At 37.9% G+C, this 21,802-nt stretch overlaps 1 protein-coding gene across 1 annotated transcript; it reads left to right on the top strand.

Moving 5' to 3' along the window:
* Nucleotides 1-11,253: 11,253 nt before the first annotated feature.
* Nucleotides 11,254-20,215, top strand: LOC110749087 (uncharacterized). Its single transcript, XM_088255927.1, has 5 exons — nucleotides 11,254-15,201; nucleotides 15,369-19,373; nucleotides 19,458-19,510; nucleotides 19,664-19,781; nucleotides 19,859-20,215. Exons 1-2 carry the CDS (start codon nucleotides 13,939-13,941, stop codon nucleotides 15,375-15,377), a joined length of 1,272 nt encoding a protein of 423 aa, XP_088112053.1. The 5' UTR covers nucleotides 11,254-13,938; the 3' UTR covers nucleotides 15,378-19,373; nucleotides 19,458-19,510; nucleotides 19,664-19,781; nucleotides 19,859-20,215.
* Nucleotides 20,216-21,802: the final 1,587 nt, after the last annotated feature.

The raw sequence follows: 21,802 nt of genomic DNA, 5'->3' as shown, positions 1-21,802 counted from the left end.
CTCCCTCCTTTTGCAAGAATCCTTTTGCCACCAACCGAGCTTTGAATAAGGTGGCACTTTTCTCATGCATTTCTTCTTTCTTCCTAAACACCCATTTGCAGCCAATAACCTTGCGACCTTTGGGTTTAGGAACTAACTCCCAAACTGAGTTTTGGTGTAGAGATTCCATCTCTTGCATCATAGCTTCCATCCAACTTTCCTGTTCCTTGTTCTCAACAGGTTCTTGGAACGTGGTTGGTTCTTCTTCACTAGCATTTAGGGCATAGTGAACTGCATCCGTCTCCCATCCAAACCTTTGAGGTGGTTTGATGGTTCTCTTGGGCCTGGACCGAGCTATATATGATGGCTCCACCTGTTCTTGAGCCTCTTCTTCTTCTTGAGTGTGTTGTTGATGCTGCCCAGCTTCTTCCTCTTCAATGTCAGACTCCACCTCCTCCTGAACGTCTTCAGTTGGCTGTTTCCGTGAAGTCATTCTTGACACCTTCTTGAGTGGAACTTCAATGGTTGTTTCTTTCTCAACAACATCCTCCTTTGCCTCTGAATTCTTGACTTTGTTCATAGGTATGGTCTTCTCATCAAACACAACATTTCTGCTGAGTATCTTCTTGTGGTTCACAGGATCCCACAGCTTGTAGCCCTTCACACCACTCTCAAATCCAATGAAAATGCATTCAAGAGACTTTGGCTTCAACTTGGATCTTTCATCACTAGGAATAAGTGCATATGCACTGCACCCAAACACCTTAAGATTCGAATAATCGATTGACTTATTAGACCATACCTCCTCTGCACACTTGAACTCAAGATTTCTTGAAGGCGATCGGTTAACCAAATAGGCAGCGTGGTTAACTGTTTCTGCCCAAAAAGATTCGAGCAACCCTGCATGAATTCTCATACATCTCTCACGCTCCATGAGAGTTCGGTTCATCCTCTCCGCAGCTCCATTTTGTTGGGGTGTCTTCTTCACGGTAAAGTGCCTCTTAATGCCTTCACTTTTGCAAAACTCAAGGAACTTGCTGTCCTTATATTCACCACCATTGTCACTCTTTAGGATCTTGATCTTTCTTCCGGTTAGGTTCTTTACTTCCGCCTTCCACTCTTTAAATTTGGTGAAGACCTCAGATTTCTCCTTCATGAAGTAGACCCAAACCTTCCTGGAAAAATCATCCAAGAAAGTCACGAAATAGCGAGCTCCACCCTTCGATTTAACCGGTGATGGCCCCCATACATCCGTGTGAATATAATCTAGCACACCCGTGCTTTCTTCCTCTTTGTTTCGCTGCTTGAAAGCTATTTTTGATTGCTTTCCCATGGTACAAAATCTGCAGAACTCAAGATTGCAACTTTGAACACCTTTCAACAATTTTCTGTTGTGTAGTTCCTGCATGCCCCTCTCACTCATGTGCCTGATCGGTGCATATTTACATATCATTTTGTACCCTTCTAGCTTATGATTTGGTTATGTTTTTGAGTTAAACTTGTGCTTTTAATCTTTTTTGTGTTTATCTTTCAGTTCATTGAGCTTTAGGTAATAATGAGGGCTTTGGATAGTAAATGATGCAATCCATGCATGTTAAGGCCTAATTTGGATGAATGGATGAAGAGCTTAAAGACAAACTCAATTTTGGCTACAGTCCCCTGCCAGCCCAGTTTCGTAGGTCATATTGCAAGCTTTGTTTCAGCAACCTACATAGCTCGGATGAGGCCACATTCTTCATGAAAGTTGTTCCAATGGGTGTGTAATATAACATATCCAAAATTCAGCCCCATTGGATAAATATGGAGTCTGTTACCTAGCAAACACAGAGCCATGCTCAGGATGGATTTTATCAGCGCGCAAAATGAGTTAGCAATTTGTTTTGGCCTTAACTTCCTCCTCCGACCTTGGATTGGCCCAAATGATATATGGCTGGAAAGAAGACATTCTGAACTTCAAGTTTGAGTGCTTAAAGTCTTAATTTGCTTAAGGGAAGCCCAATTCGTAAGCCCTTGAAGTTGCTGGTCATGCTGACCTCAGGATGAGCTATTATTTCTGGTTGGAAGCTTGGTCATGGTGACATGAAGATGAGCTAGGGCTGCTGGTGGGATTTATTAGTGAAGTGCATCAACCATTTCAGATTTTATAATGGAAGTGTTGTATGCATTAGTGAAGTGCATCAACCATTTCAGATTTTATAAAACAAGTGTTGTATGCATTAGCCATACTTAATTCAGATTTTCAGCTTCCTTAGGCCTATATATAGTGAGGTTTCCCAAGCTTGTAAACACACCCCAAGGGGGGGAGCTCTCAAACACTTCTCTAGAGCTCCCTTCCCTTCTCTCCCTCAAATTCTCTTAGTTTCCCTTTGTAGTTCTCAATTGTTGTAATAAGATCATTCTATTAAATTTTCTTTGTACTAAATATCAAACACTTTTCCTTTCTCTTCTTCTAATTCTCTAAAGCTTTCAAACACATGTTCTTCCAAAATCCTCAAAGTTCTCAAACATCTCTCTACTTCCCTTCTCTTCCAAAAGTCTCCATGTCTCAAACACTTCACAAACACATTTCTCTTCCTTCCCTAAGTTCTCAAATTCTCCAAGTTCACAAACATCCTCCAAGTTCTCAACCACTCTCTTCCAAATTCTCAAAGTTCCTAAACACTCTCTTCCAAAATCCACAAAGCTCTCAAAACACCTCTCTACTTTCTTCTCCAAATCCTCCAAGTTCTTAAACACTTTCTTCTCCCTCCTCAAAGTTCTCAAACACTTCCTTTCTTCCTCAAAGTTCTCTTAGTTTCCTTAATGTTTTCTTAGTTGTAATTTATTTTTCTTTGTTATGTAAATTCTTTTCTTAAGTTTTCAAGTTGAATTAGTTTCCAAGTTTCAATTATGGTTTTTGTTCTTATTCATTATGCTTATAAGTTAATATGCTAGTTTGAATGATTGATCACCATTTAGGCTTGCATGTTAGCTATCTTGGTTTGAATTAAGAGTATACACCATGCTTTAATTCGAATTGAACTATGAATAGGAAGAGTATGTATGGACATTCGACAACAGGGATTAGATACATACTTGGTTGTTTAAAATGTTCTTCTATGCTTAATGGGTTCCTAATGCTTAATTTTAGGTTAGACAACAAATGATCAAATTAGGGAATTAGGAACACAAGGTTATGACCACACACCATGGCTTAATCATACTTTAGCTAGAATCAATCCATTAATCTAAATTGAACTTGGGAACTTATTTGCTTGAGTTACTTATTTCTTTCTTCCTTGTTTTATGTTCTTTCTTTTTCATTTCTATTTTGTGTAGGAAAAATGAATTGGATCATTCAATCACCAATCCTCGTGGGATCGACCTCGCACTTACATATGCTATACTACCTAACGGCTCGTGCACTTGCGAGTATCACAAGTTGAGGATGCAATTGAATCCATTTTGGTGCAGCTGTATCCACACAACAAGTTTTTGGCGCCGTTGCCGGGGATCGGTAACATTGTTTGATTCTATTTAGCTTTCCTACTTTTTTTTTTTTTTTTCTTAACTAGACAATTTCAAGTTTTAAAGTTAATGACGTTAATGGACAAGTTGTGTTTGTAGTCCAACAGAAAAGGACAATTGCCCAACAAGCAAGAGAACTGGGTTTAAGTCCCAGCTTACACAACCCATTGGTGCTTGTTGCTTTGAAGCATGGAATTGGACTTGTGTTGATTTTTCCTTTTCATTTTTAGTTTTTTTTTATATTTCGTAATCCTTTAATTCCGTTTCAAGTTTTTGTGTGTGTTTGTTTTAGCAATGTAAATAGCTCAATAAAAATGGAGAGAGATGGCAACTTCAAAGATAGGAAGTGTGGAGTAGTGGGAGAAGTCGCGACCTCCAAATGCATCACGCTCGACCTAATCGCTTCAAGGGGAAGCATTTCAATCCTTTCTCTTCTTTGAATTCTGTTTATTTCCGTAGTTGTTTTTGCCTTTTGGTCTGCGATGAGTTCTTTGTTTTTCTATGCTGAATCCAACCATATAAAGAACATAAACTTTAGACTTACGGTTGGAAAGTTATAGCCTAAAAACTGAACATAGGTCGAAGCTGAAAAACATAGAAACGAATCTGTCCAAATGGTGATAAACGGGTGATAGAAAGTGCTGTTTGTTTTTTTTTTCTTTGGTTTCTTGGTTTGTTTCTTTTAGTACAACAATTTATGTTGTTTGTTTAAATTTGTTTACAGTACTTAGTTCATTTTCGTTTATGGTTTGTTGTTTCATTTTATCTTAATTTGTTTTTTTTTCTTATCTTAAAAATTTTAAAAAAAAGATTTTTCATATGAGCTGACTTATGGTAACCCCAGTGAGCACTTCCATTAATACAGTGTCTAGGAGTTCTTTAGGCGACACCTTCGGTGTCTAAGAAGTTTGGGTTTTAAGCGGGACCATTGTGACCCCTCCAACCTTCCCGGATCCCCTGGCTGTGTTTCCTGAGGCCCTTAACTGGTCATCCATGAGTTGCTTGTATATTCGTGTGTTTTTAAATTAAGTTTTTTTTATTTTTATTTTTATTTTCTTTGTTTTCTTTTCTGTTAAGTCTTTGTTTTTGTTTTGTTAAGTTAGTTTATGTATTTATTTACGTGGTATGGTTAGTTAGTTTTTTTTTTTCTCTGAGTGTTAAAAACAAACTTTATTTCAATTCAAACATTGCATAAAAACAAAAAAAAATAAAAACAAAAAAAAAATAAAATAAAAAATAAAAAACAATAAAAATAAAAAACAACATCATCATCATCTTCTTCATCATCTTCTTCATCTTCTTCATCTCCATCATCATCATGGCTTGCCTCTATTCTCTCGCACTTGTAGAATCTGCAGCAGCTCCACATGGTCCTCATTTTTTCTCTGCAGTGCTTCCACGTGCTGATTGGCACAGTAGAGCCGCTTCTGCAAGTCCGCCACCATAGTCTTCAAGGAAGCTACTTCCTCGCTCAGCGCGGCACACTCACGTGTCCTCGCCAGTAATCGCATGCCCAAATTGGTAGCCGAGACCGCATGGAGCACAGATAAAGTGTGGGACTCCTCCACTGCCACCTTGTCCGACCGCTGTGCCACATGCAAATGATCTGCCGGTGTGAGTATACTGCCAATCATGCCACCCAGCAGCACTGCTCTATTCGGCCTTCCCTCAACAAAGTTCGGTATTGCCTCAGCAAAGTTTGAGGCCGTGCCGTGATGATATGTGGAGTTTGGAAAGACAGTGTTTGGAGGAGCCCTTGTCTGGGCATTCGGTGGTGCAAGTGAGAGCTCAAGGTTGAGATCATCAAGGTAAGTGCATGAGGATGCCATTTGTTTTGCTTCTGAATTTTTTGATGTTTTTCCTTGAGTTTGCAGGAAGAAATGCTGGGTATCATCCGCTTGCAGAGGTGTGGTTTAAATAGACATATGCTGATGAGAGAGAGCCAACACCATTTCGGATTTCCCGGGCATGCTCGACCTAATCGCTTCAAGGGGGAGCACCTTTACTTTTACTTTACTTTTCTTTTTTCCGTGTTTTCTGGTGTTTAATGTTTTTGCCCGTTACTTTCATTTTCTAGAGCTTTGTGTTTTTGCTTTTCCCTTTCGGCTATCATCTTTATCTTATTTTAGTTAGGGAAATGTGTTTTCTTTTCCGTTTGTCGTCTTTGTTTTCTTTTTCTTTTTCTTTTTCTTTCTGCAACCTTACTCTTTTATTTCCGAAACAAAATAACGAAAATACAAAAACAACAAAATAAAATAAAAACAACAATAATGCAGTAGGAAATCATTTCTTCTCAGTGCTTGGTGTCTCGACCATTGGAGCTTTGAGTTTGGCCCTCTGGCTGTCCTCTTCCGGGGCTTCACGCACAGCTTCTTGGGGCTCATCACTTGAGCTCCCAAAGATCGCAATCTTAGCTTGAGCGTAACTACTCTCGCGATCTGCTTGTTTGCGTTTACCCGGTCGGTCTAGGTCTTCTAGCTGTTTTCGCATGTCGCGAGAGTACAACTCTACCATCTTTGATAGGTTTCTATTCTCGTCCCGCAATACTTCTAGCTGGTGTCGATTCACCTCCACTATCCTTGACCTCTCCCTTTTCAAGCTTTTTATAGCAGTCTGACACTCCTCAACCATACTTCGCTCCGCCGCCAACTGACCTTTCAGCACCTCTACCTCATGGGACTTCGCAAGTAGGCGATGACCCAAACTTGCGACTGTTGCCGTACTCTGCACGCTTAGTGCCAGGGCATCGCTCACGACCCGGTTGTCATCCCTTGTCCCCAGAACACGTATATCTTTAGGAGTCACTAAATTTCTAGCCACTCCAATGGCAACATCGTTGTCCAGGAGTATTGAGTCAGTTACTGTCACAGGCCCCCGTGCGGAAGCAAAGTAGGGCATCCATACTGGTGCCGCTGCTTGGCCTCGTGTCTGAGTCGGTGGAGCTAGGTTGAGATCCAACGAAAATGGGTAGTTAGAGGCCATTTGATTTCTCACTCTCTTTTCTTCTTTCTTTCTTTTCTCTTTTGTGTGTTTCTGAGTTTGCGTTTTTTTCACCCTTTCTTATAGACTTAGTATTTGACAAACCCTAGCCATTACAGCATCTGAGCATTTTCTGAATCTCCAGCATTCCTTGAGTCCCACAACCTTCTCGCCTTCCAACCATACCCAACTCATTTATCACGACGTGTCTTTTCTGAACGAACGCGTTCAGTAAAGTCTTCGCGCCTTTCCATGAGTCCGTAATTTTTGCTTGTGGAGTCTGCGGCGCCTCTATGCGTCGACACGTGTCTCACCCTGTCTGTTGGTCCCTTACACTGAACCGAGACATCATGACCCATGTTAAAATCCCGCTCTTTGTGTTGCTAATCACGGTTCGATAGTTTGTTTTTACAAAACTAAATAATAATAAAAAGCCGGAAATGAAAACAAATTGTGGGTCGGGTTTCACTTTAGTTTGGGTTTCAAAGTGGGTTAAATTCACCGTGGTTTGTGTTTCGAAATTGTGGGCTTTGGGCTTCAAAAAAAATTTTGGGTTTCAGAATTGTGTGATTAGGGTTTACTGTTTCATTTTTTTGTTTGTTTGTTTGTGTTGTAATTTTTATTTTATAATTATTTTGTTTTTGTTTTCTTTTGTGATTTTGTGATTTTTTTTTATTTGCTTTAATACCTTTCATTTGTTGTTATGACATTGTTTGTGGCTAATTTTTAAACATTGAGGACAATGCTCATTTCTAGGTTTGGGGGTATTGGAGTTTAGCAAGTAAACTTGGTTTTTCTTAAAATTTAAAAAATTAAAAAAAAATTAAAAAAAAATTAAATTTTTTTTTTTTTTTCTTTCTTGTTTTGAATCTTGTTTTGTTTAGTCACTTTCCGAACACATTTGATGAGATTGTGATAAATGTTGCATGACTTAAATAAAAAATTGAAATTTATTTATTATTTATTTTTTTTCCTTGTAAATTTTTATTGTAAAAAAATAATAATTAATTAATTAATTAATTTGGCATCGTTCTAGCATGACATGTTCGAAACCTTCTTTGCACTTGCCATTTGTTTCATAATTCTCCAATTAAAGGATTTGCATGACCCAAAGAATTGTATCAAGCATAAATTAGACTTATATAACCATAAATGTGAGCTTTTGAGCCTTGTGCTTCATTTCATGAGTGTTATACACATACTCTTATTTTCTTGTCATCAAAGTTGTTGTTTGATCTCATTATTCATTGATTTGGTTGAATACTTAAAAGTCATTCATTCTTTTGCAATTCGATTTCATGACATTTAAGAAATGATATTAAGGCCCTCTTTGGATCGTTTGTACCTTTCAAGCTAACCTTATGCATGCTTAAGCATGATTTTCCATTGTTAACCATTTTGAGCCTACATGTAAACCTTTTCTTTCATTTTACCAATTATATTTCCCCGCCTTAGCCCGAAAAACAAGAATTTACCTTTCTAAGGAACTCATGAGCTCTAATTCGGATGTGTTTTTCATGCTAAGTTTGGGAAGGGATATTACATAAAGAAAAAAAAAAATTTCACTCAATTGGTGAAAGAAAAGAAAAGAAAAGAGAAAAATTGTGATTAAGTGGTGGTTGAATGAAATTTCATTTTTGGGTTTCATTTTTGGGCCTTCTAAATAAATTGGTGTTTGTTCAATTCAAGGAAAGGAGTATGAATAATTGTAAATGAAGGTATAAGGAGTTTTGATCGTGTAAAAGAAAAAATCTAATCGTGATGATTCGAAGTCTTGTAAACAATTGTTTTATGCTCTTATATTTTGAGTTTCTTGGACTTTGTTTTATCCATACCCTTCATTTCTTACTCACCTTACACCCTTGGCCCCATTACAACCTATGTTAAAGACCTAAATTGATCTTAAATGTCATGTGGTTGAATTGCATTCATTTTTCTACTTTTAAGTGCTTGGCATCCTTCTTGAGATCATATTAATGCAAGTTCTTCATCTTTCTATTTCGAGTTAAGTCTTTATGGTTTAACTCTAATCTCATGTTTATAACTGAGTGTTGCATTATAGCCCTCTTCCGAGTGATTCATTTGTGAGAGGACAACTTTGGTGAGATTTGAAGTTGAACTTGTGCTTTGTATGATTTTTGAAATTGTGTGAAAACTAAGATTGGGGAATTTGTTGCATTTGGCTATCACACTACCACACTTTGAGCATATTATGTTTTGAACTTTGCCGCTTTGTGAATAATGTTTAAAATTGAGCTTTTATTGTTAAAACTTTTGAGTCATGTGCATGAGTCATTTCTCTTCAGAAAATGTTCGGAAAGATTGTTTTGAGTTCTTTTTATTTTTGTAATTTTTTTTGTTTTGTTTTGTTCTGTTTTTGTTAATGTAATTATTATTATTTTTATTTATTATTATTATTTTTTTTTTTGCTTAAGGACTAACAATCTTTTAAGTTTTCTAATTACCTTGTTTTACAGAGTCAGTAAAACGTTTGTGGGTATCGTATCTGTTAAACCCTCAGGAGACAAAACTCCTCCTACTAGGGATGCCTAGAGGTTTAAAGGCTTGTTGCATATGCTCAATGCAAATCGAGTTACCTACGAAAGTGGTCTAGTTAACTTCTTGTTTGTTTTTATCTTTGTTTTCCTTTTGTTTTGCTCGAGGACTAGCAAAATCTAGGTTTGGGGGTATTTGATCGGTGCATATTTACATATCATTTTGTACCCTTCTAGCTTATGATTTGGTTATGTTTTTGAGTTAAACTTGTGCTTTTAATCTTTTTTGTGTTTATCTTTCAGTTCATTGAGCTTTAGGTAATAATGAGGGCTTTGGATAGTAAATGATGCAATCCATGCATGTTAAGGCCTAATTTGGATGAATGGATGAAGAGCTTAAAGACAAACTCAATTTTGGCTACAGTCCCCTGCCAGCCCAGTTTCGTAGGTCATATTGCAAGCTTTGTTTCAGCAACCTACATAGCTCGGATGAGGCCACATTCTTCATGAAAGTTGTTCCAATGGGTGTGTAATATAACATATCCAAAATTCAGCCCCATTGGATAAATATGGAGTCTGTTACCTAGCAAACACAGAGCCATGCTCAGGATGGATTTTATCAGCGCGCAAAATGAGTTAGCAATTTGTTTTGGCCTTAACTTCCTCCTCCGACCTTGGATTGGCCCAAATGATATATGGCTGGAAAGAAGACATTCTGAACTTCAAGTTTGAGTGCTTAAAGTCTTAATTTGCTTAAGGGAAGCCCAATTCGTAAGCCCTTGAAGTTGCTGGTCATGCTGACCTCAGGATGAGCTATTATTTCTGGTTGGAAGCTTGGTCATGGTGACATGAAGATGAGCTAGGGCTGCTGGTGGGATTTATTAGTGAAGTGCATCAACCATTTCAGATTTTATAATGGAAGTGTTGTATGCATTAGTGAAGTGCATCAACCATTTCAGATTTTATAAAACAAGTGTTGTATGCATTAGCCATACTTAATTCAGATTTTCAGCTTCCTTAGGCCTATATATAGTGAGGTTTCCCAAGCTTGTAAACACACCCCAAGGGGGGGAGCTCTCAAACACTTCTCTAGAGCTCCCTTCCCTTCTCTCCCTCAAATTCTCTTAGTTTCCCTTTGTAGTTCTCAATTGTTGTAATAAGATCATTCTATTAAATTTTCTTTGTACTAAATATCAAACACTTTTCCTTTCTCTTCTTCTAATTCTCTAAAGCTTTCAAACACATGTTCTTCCAAAATCCTCAAAGTTCTCAAACATCTCTCTACTTCCCTTCTCTTCCAAAAGTCTCCATGTCTCAAACACTTCACAAACACATTTCTCTTCCTTCCCTAAGTTCTCAAATTCTCCAAGTTCACAAACATCCTCCAAGTTCTCAACCACTCTCTTCCAAATTCTCAAAGTTCCTAAACACTCTCTTCCAAAATCCACAAAGCTCTCAAAACACCTCTCTACTTTCTTCTCCAAATCCTCCAAGTTCTTAAACACTTTCTTCTCCCTCCTCAAAGTTCTCAAACACTTCCTTTCTTCCTCAAAGTTCTCTTAGTTTCCTTAATGTTTTCTTAGTTGTAATTTATTTTTCTTTGTTATGTAAATTCTTTTCTTAAGTTTTCAAGTTGAATTAGTTTCCAAGTTTCAATTATGGTTTTTGTTCTTATTCATTATGCTTATAAGTTAATATGCTAGTTTGAATGATTGATCACCATTTAGGCTTGCATGTTAGCTATCTTGGTTTGAATTAAGAGTATACACCATGCTTTAATTCGAATTGAACTATGAATAGGAAGAGTATGTATGGACATTCGACAACAGGGATTAGATACATACTTGGTTGTTTAAAATGTTCTTCTATGCTTAATGGGTTCCTAATGCTTAATTTTAGGTTAGACAACAAATGATCAAATTAGGGAATTAGGAACACAAGGTTATGACCACACACCATGGCTTAATCATACTTTAGCTAGAATCAATCCATTAATCTAAATTGAACTTGGGAACTTATTTGCTTGAGTTACTTATTTCTTTCTTCCTTGTTTTATGTTCTTTCTTTTTCATTTCTGTTTTGTGTAGGAAAAATGAATTGGATCATTCAATCACCAATCCTCGTGGGATCGACCTCGCACTTACATATGCTATACTACCTAACGGCTCGTGCACTTGCGAGTATCACAAGTTGAGGATGCAATTGAATCCATTTTGGTGCAGCTGTATCCACACAACAGTGCCCTAGCCTCAAATGCCAAAGCTGAGTTTCATCTTCTGAGTCCTTGCTTGTAGATACAGCTGCTCCACCTATGATTGTTGTACCACACAACCTATATAGACAGTTAGGTTGTATCTCTCCCTTCATAATCACAAGTGAACCTTTTGAGACTATGAGTTTCCCTCCATTTGCTTTGAATGAATAACCATTCTTATCAAGAGTTCCAAGGGAAATGAGATTCTTACGCAACTTTGGAATGTGCCTTACCATTCCAAGCGTCCTAACAGCCCCATCATGCATCTTCACCTTGATTGTACTGGTGCCTTTGACTCTACACATTGAGCCATCCCCCATCATCACTTCACTGCTATCTTCTTTCTCATACGTGTCAAACCACTCCTTGTTTGAGCACATATGATATGAGCATCCGGAATCCAAAATCCAATCGGAAGACGAACACCTTGAAGAATTAGCCAATGCATTTGTTTTAACATTGCTATTAACACACAAAAGCTCACCATCACTTTCCGTGACATCCTCAGCTGTGTTTGCTGCATTCTTCCCTTTGTTCTTCTTCTCTTTCCATATGGGGCAATTCTTTTTCCAATGCTCCTTTGACCCACATTCGAAACAACCATCTTTCGCCTTGGATTTGGACCTTCCTCTATTGCCTTTCTTGCCTTCACGCTTCTTTGAACGGCCTCTCTCTCCGGTCTTTGCAACTAGACCTTCGCCTTGAGAGTTTTCTCCCGAACGTTGAGTCAACCTATGGTGTGTCATGATGTCTTGCACCACAGGCTCAAAATCAAGAGTAACATTTCCGAACATAAGAGTGGTTCGGAAGTGTTTATAGGACGAAGGTAAGGATGTCAACAACATAAGAGCCTTATCCTCCGGACTATAATTCACATCCATTCTCTGCAAGTCAGCAACACATCTATTGAAACTACTTAGATGTTCCATTAGATTTCCTCCCTCCTCCATCTTAAGATTCAGGAGTTCTTCCTTGAGGAAGAGTTTGTTGGACAACGATTTCCCTGCAAACATCTCTTCGAGCTTCTCCCATGTTTGCTTCGCTGTATCCTTTATCACGTTGATGAGCACCTCATCGGAGAGATAGTTTTCGATAGCTCCTCTGGCTAACTCGTCAAGAACTCCCCACTCATCATCCGTCATGCCTGCTGGCTTCTTCTCCTTGCCAACCAACACAACATGGAGCTGGTGTTGTGTAAGAGCTGACTTCATCCTTCGTTGCCAAAGAGTGAAGTTCTCCTTCCCTGTGAAAGGCTTTAACTCCACCTTCATGCTTGCTGCATGTGGTGGCTTCAGATGCTGTGAACTGCTACCACTCTCAGCTTCCATGTCACTTGCCATCTTCAACACACTAGCACTCCAAGAGAAGAACTAGCTCCAGCTGCCAAACACAGCTCTGATACCACTTGTTGTGAATTAATGACTAACTCACTGCCCTTAAAAGATCTTGTTGTTGATGGACTTTAGACAAAGAACTCAATGATGGATGAGTCTTACACACACACACAAAAATTAACCAAGCACAAATGACACAAGTGTTTATAGAGGTTCAGCAAATTGCCTACATCCTCTTTGGTGATCACCTTGAGAAATTTCACTAATGAAGATAGGTTACAACTTTGGTTTACAAAAGGAAACCCCCTTAGAACACTACCCTCACAATCTGTTTCTCTCACACCCTTGCTCAACACCTTGATACACTTAGAGAACTCTCTTGCTCTCCCCTTGGCTATCTTGACAAAACTGAAAACTCCAGCACTCTCAACCCAACTTCTGCTTCAGCCACTTCCTAATTATCCAACTTGTTTTCTCCTCTTGTGTTATCTTACTTCACCCCATTTCCTACACAAGCCAATGGACATAAGATAAGACACAATCTTTGTCCTCCACGTTCCTTCCTTTAGTCACCACTTAGACTAAATGTCAGATCAAGTAGGTAAATGATATCCCACTCAGCCACCTCCCACTTACACCAGAAAATGGAGAGTGATCTCTTTGAAATAAGATAACCAACTAGCCATGAGTGCTCTCCCAACTATCCAGCAGGTAGTCAACATTCATTTAACTCAGAAGTGACCCACTAAGCCTCTGAAATCATGTGGAAAGCGATAGCCATCGAAAACACAGTTGAAAACACGTAAGGAAACGTCACAGCACGACTGGAGCGACCGGTCGTCAGGAATGGGCGACCGGTCGCCAGAAGTTTTCCCTCCAGACTTTGAATCTGCCTCTGGACGACCGATCGCAAATGCCACGCGACCGGTCGCTTGTGCTTCCTGCGACCGGTCGCTCCTTGGTTTAGCTCCAGACTTCGAATCTGCTTCAAAACGACCGGTCGCAAATGTCCTGCGACCGGTCGCTTTTAGACAGATTCAAAATCATTCTTTGAGCGCCAAAACCTTTGTATCCTTTAGGTGAGCCATTTTTTCCAACACATCATTCTATAGTGGATTTGTGTTGGACTGAGGAGTCCCGTGGATTTTCCCCAAAGGTGGGGTTTTACCACGTAAAATAATTCTCTCTGTGTTCTTTTATTTTATTCCCAGCACGTTTCAGGATTGATAAGTCATATCAATCCTGCTACCAAAGTTTATTTTTATTTATTTGATTATAATATTAAATTGGCCTATTAACCCCCTCTAGGCATATATAGTCATCCTACAGGTATTTTCAATTGGTATCAGAGCAGGTTGCTGGACATACTCAGCAAGATCTAACATACCTCATGATGGATCGTGCCGCGGGTTCTGTTGCACATCCCTCATACTTCGATGGCCACAACTATGGTGCTTGGAAGGCTAAGATGAAGTCGTTTCTTTGGTCCTTAGATGAACGTGTATGGAATACAGTGGTTCATGGATTTCCTAAACCCACAAAGAAGATCGGAAAAGGAGATGAAGCAACCACAGTTGTCAAAACCAGAGAGGAGTGGACCACTGAAGAAGTCACACGTAGCACTAATAATCAAAAGGGGTTAAATGCTTTATTTACTGCTGTGTCTTCTGATCAATTTGAATATATATCTGGTTGTGATACTTCTAAGGAAGCTTGGGATATTTTGCAGGTTACTCATGAAGGAACAGATACTGTCAAGGGAGCCAAGCTTCAAATGCACACTTTACAGTTTGAGACACTCATGATGGATGAGAATGAAACTTTTTCTGAATTTTATGCTAAACTTTGTGTAATTGTGAATGCTTGTTCAAGTTTAGGTGAAAAAATTCCAGAAGATAGGGTTGCGAAAAAGATTTTGAGATCCTTGCCTCAACAGTTTCAACCAAAGATCACGGCTATTGAAGAGATTCGTGACTTGAACACCTTGAAAGTTCAAGAACTCATAAGGTCCATACAAACCTATGAGATGAAACATCTAGCTCCTAAAAAGAGCAAAAGCGTTGCTTTCAAGGTTGTGAATGAAGAAGATGATGGGCATTCAGATGAAGATTGCAGTGATGAGGAATTAACGATTCTCACAAGACGGTTCATGAACTTTCTCAAGAATCAGGATCCAAGGAGTCGAGATTCAAAAGGTATAAATTTTAAAAATAGATTTGTTGACTATACTGATGGTGGGTCTAAATTTCGCAGGTCAAATGAACTAAAGAATCCAAGAGAAAAGGTCAAATGTTTCGAATGTGAAGGTTATGGACACATATCTTCGGAATGTGCCAACACCTTAAAGAAACAAAAGAATGGCAAGAATAAGGCAATGCATACTACTTGGAGTGACAGTGATTCTGACTTTGAAAATAATGAGAAGGCCATTGCGCTTATCACGACTGTAAGCTTGGATGAACCAACGAGGAAGGATGATGATTGTGAAGATATGGATGTTGAGTTTATCATGAACAAATATGATGATTTGTTGGCTGCCTCTCAGAAACTTAGCAAACAAAATGAAGAGCTCGTAAAATCCATGGCTGTTCTGAAGCTACAAAATTGCAGGATTGCAAACGAGTTTCAATCCCCTGACACAGATTCCGAAAAGGTAAGTGCAGGTATGAATGAAAAATTGATGTTTTTGCAGAAAAAATTGACTGATCAGAATAAATTAATTGCATCTCTAACTTCTGACAACAAAGCCCTTGAACTTGAACTTAAAAATTCAAAGGAAAGGATTGTTTCTTTAACCATTGGTGCTGAAAAAATTGACAGGATGATTAGCATGGGAAGAAGAGATGGTGACAAACGAGGCTTGGGATTTGAACCAAGTAATAAGTCTTCCGCTGTGTCTAAAACAAAGTTTGTCAAATCCTCTTCAATTATTGAACCTTCTGCAACTCATGAAGTCGAGAAATTCATTCCAATTTGTCACTTTTGTGGAACTCATGGGCACATAAGACCAAGATGCAATAAGCTTCGAAACGAATTTGTTCGTTCAAATTCTCACGTCATGGGTGGAAAAGTAAGTATCCAACATAAGATTTCAAATCTTATGAAAGAGGTAAACCGTTTATCCAAGCTATCTTCTTTTCATTGTTTGCCGTCAACTAAGACAGAGTTAGTTTGGAGGAAAAAGGAAAATCATAATTGTATGTTTGCCTCTACTAATGTTGTGCATGAACCTGCTGTTTTAGAGAATTTGGATGTTAAATGTCTTGTTGCAAAAACTTTAGATAATCATCAATATGACACTCTTAGGCAATCTTTAGGTATCTGTGCTCTAGATTAATTCGGAGTCTACTGTATGCCAAAGCCTCTTCTATGTTTAACAATATTTAAATTACTTTCTGTTTTTATAAATCTGTCCAGCTTGTGCAAGGATTGTTAGGTCGTATCAATCCTGTAGCTGTTTGAACGTATTTGATGATCTTTGATTGGGCTCTAGCATTGCATTATCTTGAGAAAACACTCTCTCAGCTTCACACAAAGGTTTCCTTTGTCTTGGTGCGTGATAACATTCATTAAATGATCTATCTATCTAGGTACAATTGCACACGCACACTCTTTTCTTTGAAGTGCCTTGAATATCTCCTTTCATGCACTTGTCTCTCTTGGGATTGTCTTAACACTGCTGTGCGTAAGTTCTTGATCTGTTTATAAATAAAAATAATAATAATGAAAAGGTGGTGACTTCTCATTGCTCAGTAACCGGGCCTCTTGTCTAACCAACGTCGAGGTTCGAGTCAACAGGTTGTGATGGTTTGCTATCCTTGCTTATCTTTGGAGCCTTCATGATTCGGATCAGTATTTTCCCAGGGGTGCCTCATCACCCAGTTGCTTCCAGTCATCTGACTTAAGCATACTGATTGACCATCCGCTACATGGATCATGTCGAAAGCAAAATAAAGTGAGCCACAAAATCCATAAAGAAAAATAAAAATCACATAAACTGATCATCATATACTTTCTATGCACTCAGTGTATGCGCTATCCTTGGAGGGATCAGTCTTGGGTGGACATATTCTTTGTGCTTCATTGAAAATAGTTCACTGAACACCTTTGCTTCTTGATGGTAGACTCATTTGATGCCTTTTATCTTTTACCATGACTGTGGTATGCCTCCTCTTTTATCTGTGAGTTTGTGGGTCTCGTGTGGTGTCTTGCTTTTGTCCCTGTCATGCTCTACTTCACATACGGTTTAGACAGTGATGGGTCTGCTGCTACTTTCTCTTCTTACTCAAATGCTTGGCATGTTTATGAATGGAAAATAATTACATCTTGAAGAGAGCTTTGGGTCTACTTTTATAGTGTGTTTTCTGTCTTGATTGTTTTGAGTTTTATGGCTTGATTGTGTTGTTTTGGTTTTGTATATTTTGTCTTGTTTGCACGTTATGTTTTGATGCTTAAAAACTTCTCATTCTTTCTGTTTCAGATTCCTATTTTATTTTATTTTTCGTTTTTTTTTCCTTTACTACCAAAAAAAACAAAAAACAAAAAAACGAATTTTTGTGTTTTCAAACATAGTGTCGTTTTATGCTTTTTGTTTAAATTGTGCAGCTAGGCACTACTTCATGTTACTAAGACGAAGACATGATAAATTGATCTGAGGATTGCAGTGTCATTATCAATCCTGTCAGTTGCAGACCTATGGCACAACATGCTCACAAGAATATTTCTTTGGAAATATGCATGAAACAATGAGGAGCAGAAGACATGTAATCCCAGAGGTAAGTATCATATATTGTTTATATGATTGAACCTAAACTTGTGTATGTTGTTCTTGCAGGTGTTGCATGGATCTTGGTTATGCCAGATGAGACTTTTGGAGTTCCTGGAATTGATATGCTCCCTTTTTATTCCTTCCTTGCCCTTTGGATTTCCTGACAAAAAGGGGGAGAGATGATGTGTGAAATTATGATAAAAAGGGGGAGAGATTGTGTTCTGGAATTAAGGGGGAGTTGTGTTATAATTTTGCTTTGAATTACAATTCTTCTCCCACATGCTTCACTGGTTTTGTTGTGTCATAATGTGCAGGAATTCAGAGCTTTGAGTTTAGAGTAGGATTTCTTTTGTTAAATTCCATGAAATTTCTTTTGAACTGTAATAGGTGCTTTGTCTAGGAAATGCCAAAGGGGAGAGATTGTGTTCTGGAATTAAGGGGGAGTTGTGTTATAATTTTGCTTTGAATTACAATTCTTCTCCCACATGCTTCACTGGTTTTGTTGTTTCATAATGTGCAGGAATTCAGAGCTTTGAGTTTAGAGTAGGATTTCTTTTGTTAAATTCCATGAAATTTCTTTTGAATTGTAATAGGTGTTTTGTCTAGGAAATGCCAAAGGGGGAGATTGTTAGTATGAAAATTGTGTTGTCATTTCCTAGACTCTAGCATAGGTTGGGAATTAGTGTATGATTGTTGTTTACTAGAAGTCTTGGCGCAACACATTCAACCCCGGATTTTCGAAGCATGCCTTGATTGATATGAGGATCTTGACAACAGGTAAATCATGACATAAATCATGCATTCAAAATAGGATTTATAATTAAAGTTATTTTTTAGTCCATTGTGATTTAAGTTAAATCATTCGCATCTACGTAGAAAATGGCGACCAACTACGCATTTGGTAGCGACATTTTCACCTAGCCACCAAAACAGTTCGTCGCCCATGAATAATATTTGGTCGCTACTTGGGTGACTGAAATTTTACAATTTGACTCCATCTGATGAAACCTTTGGCGACCAAATTACATTATTTCGTCGCCTATAAGTGTCTTTTGGCGACCAAATCTAGTTTGTCGCCAAACATTTGGTCGCAAAAGGGATTTTTTCTTGTAGTGTACTATCGCGACGTGCACTTGCTTATCTTCTAGTTATCTTGTTTTATGAGATAATTGTCTCTCAATAAATAATAGTGTGGTCGTTATGTGTTGTCACTAGGAGTCCATATTGAAGCACAATTCATATTCATCTTTAGATAGTATTTTATTTTATGTTTGGCGTCTTAATAAACAAACCATATTGCATCAGGTTTTGTGGTGATAGTTGAATAAGGTTGGAAGTCATTGTTGAATAGGATTGGTGGTCACGTAGGTGTCTCTTGAGTGAGATAACTTGTTTTGAATAAAACCAAGGTGTATTCTTTTCAGTTGTAGAGCTTTTCAACGTATTAAACTTTTGAGCATATTGAATTTTTCTTGAGAAAGCTGTGTGCATATTTTTCCAGATAAATCATCAAGTGTTCCTTGTTTACTTGGTGATTTATCAAATCTTTTCTTCATTCATATTGCATGGATTATATGCATGTCGGTGACTCATACGGTTGAGTGCACCAAGACCGTGGTGGCGGTTTTCCTTCGGCGAGCTTGAAGCAATCGTGACCAGTATTGCGTTCAACATAAGGAGTGTCGAAGATCATCCCGTGACAGAAGTTGAGTTACGAAGAAGTCGGTAAACATTATCTAGAATGTGTCTAGGATAAGTGTGTGAGTACTTCTTGTAATCATCATTCTATAGTGGATTTGTGTTGGACTGAGGAGTCCCGTGGATTTTCCCCAGAGGTGGGGTTTTACCACGTAAAATAATTCTCTCTGTGTTCTTTTATTTTATTCCCAGCACGTTTCATGATTGATAAGTCATATCAATCCTGCTACCAAAGTTTATTTTTATTTATTTGATTATAATATTAAATTGGCCTATTAACCCCCTCTAGGCATATATAGTCATCCTACAGGTATTTTCATGCTTGGTATTGGAGGGAGAGGCGTCCAAGTTGTATACCAGTAAGAATTTCTCTGCGGCAAATATGTTTACATTCTATGCATTCATTGGGGTATACTCTGTTCTAATTTGAGCTTTTCCTGCAGTTGGCTGTGGAGAAAGATGCCAGGAGTGACCTTCCTGAAATTGGCTCAAAGAAGTTAGTTTCGAATTCTCTTGTGCTTTAATTGTCTTGATTTGTATTTTTACTATACAAAGGAAAACCTACCTACTTCTGTAAAGAAAGGCAAACGCCAAGTTCATTTGTATTCATAGGCTGTCTTAAATACACTGCATGTTTTTTTTATTACAGATTCATTGTGTACGGTGATATGCCTCTTGGAGAATTTGTTGATTATATTCGATTTACTATCGGGGTCAGCAGAGAAAAGCCTATATATGTCTTTTCAAGAACACTGAACCTCCTGCTGGTGAGTTGCGACTCGATCATTTTGGTTTTACTCATTCTTGTTGTGGTTCGTGATAATTCCTTGATCCAATGTTGCAGGTGCCTTGATGGTCGAAATCGACAAGGAAAACAAGGATGAAGATGATGGATATCTTCACATTACCTACAGTGAAGAAGGGAGTGTCTATGAATGCAAATTGCAATGAAGAGCAAGAATGCTCTGTTGGAGCTCTGAGTTAATGATCTGATCGCAAGGGACTTTACTTGAGTTTAGTTTTTGATTATCCAAACTGAATGTAAAATACGAAAATGTCAAAAGAGGTTTGTGATGGAAACTCCTGGCTAAGACTTCTCCCATGTGGGTGCAAATTAGATATTTTTCCTTGGACGCTCTCTTTTAACAGCTTGAAGCGGGCCCTCCTTTTCCCAGTGGAAAAACAAGACATTTCTGATGCCTCTTTTTACTTGCTGGCAATCAGCATTTTTCGAAGCGCACTTCTCTCTTTGTGAATCTAACCAATTGACGGTTCTTCTATACACGAGTACCGTATGGCAAGTAACTTATAACTTCTTCCATAACTTCTTCCATTAGTTAAAATTTAGTTAAAAACATTAGAAAGCTATTTTAGGAGCTCTTTCTAAAATTTCAACTCCAACCATACCATCTAATTTAAAGAGTCATAAATGTTTTTAATAAATTTTAATTCAATTTTTGAATAAAGTGCAGACACAAAAGCAATAATAAAAAGTAGTTGGCATTAAATAAAATTTTAAAATAATATTAAATATAGAAGTATTTAATTATAGGGAGTCACTATGTATACTTTCTCTCTCCTCAGATTTAGGAGCTCCTAAAGGTTTTCCTATTTTAAGAGCTAGATAGGGATCATGGTTGGAGGTTGGTTAGGTGGGTTAGGTGGTTTAGGGAGCTCATTGTGGATGCTCTTAACTACTATAGTAGTTGACGTTATTTTTCAAGATTATGGAAAACTGCAAATTTGTGTCTTGCATTGAATTTAGCGGAGATAGTGGAGGCAGCTGAAGCCAAACTTTGAGGTATATATATAGCTTGGGCCCATTTAAGCGTGTCCGGTGGTTTCGCATAGGGAAATGGATTAGCTTGCATGGTTTTATTTGATGTTTGGCATAGCATGTACACTATTTGAACTCGTATGAAAGTACATGTATATTTATTTATTGAATTAATTCCCAAAATATAACGGGGATTAGCACGTGGCAAATATTGCACGTTATATTGGGATTTAGATGCCTTTGAGTTTCTCTTGACATTTGGGGCCTCAACACAATCACATTTATAATAGATAAATTCGAGTTCTGTGACAAAAAACTCAATTGAGAAATCAAAGAACAATCACCATACAAAAATGATATTCGAGTTCACCAATTTCATCAACATTGAAATGTTTGAATGAGGCTTGATTTCTAGCAGAATGTTGAAGAAGACGACTTCTAACCACAACCGTTGTTACCGACCACGTTACGCTAATAATGCCTTTAAGTTTAAAGTCTTCATTTTTGTCAATGTGTAAATATACTATTGGTCTGTACTACCATATCAGTTGTGATACCAACCTACTCTATAACTCCTCTAGACTCCCAATTTGCATTTGGTTCTAAAACTTGAAAAATGGCTCTTATAGTCTCTCAACTTCGGTTTTTTAGCTTTTATTGCAAACTAAAATAAAACTAGAGACTATTGAAATACATTAAAACCATAGAATCTAATTTATGTCTCTCTTTTTTTTTTTTTTTTTTTTTTTTTTTGATGCAAGCTAGCTCTAGGTGTGTGTTTTCTTTTGTCCGAACTTTAGGGTGTGTTTGATATTTCCTGTCTCATTTCTTGAAGTATAATGTTGTTATTGGTTATCAGCCACAATTTCTACCAAAAACTGTACCACATTAGTATTTGCCGAGTGTTTCTCCGAACCTGTACTGTTTTTCTATCACCTCCATTTACCCAAAAGGCCCCAAAGAAATTTCAAATATGTTAGTTGATAATAACTTCCAATTAATTCAACTTCA

Source organism: Prunus avium, chromosome 7 (genome assembly GCF_965620075.1).
Source record: "Prunus avium chromosome 7, drPruAviu1.hap1.1, whole genome shotgun sequence".
Classification (NCBI taxonomy): Eukaryota; Viridiplantae; Streptophyta; class Magnoliopsida; order Rosales; family Rosaceae; genus Prunus; species Prunus avium.
This window is presented reverse-complemented; position numbering and strand designations above follow the sequence as displayed.

Excerpts from the sequence above, each read along its gene's own strand:
- LOC110749087 (XM_088255927.1), top strand. The coding sequence starts at position 13,939 with ATGATGGATCGTGCCGCGGGTTCTGTTGCACATCCCTCATACTTCGAT.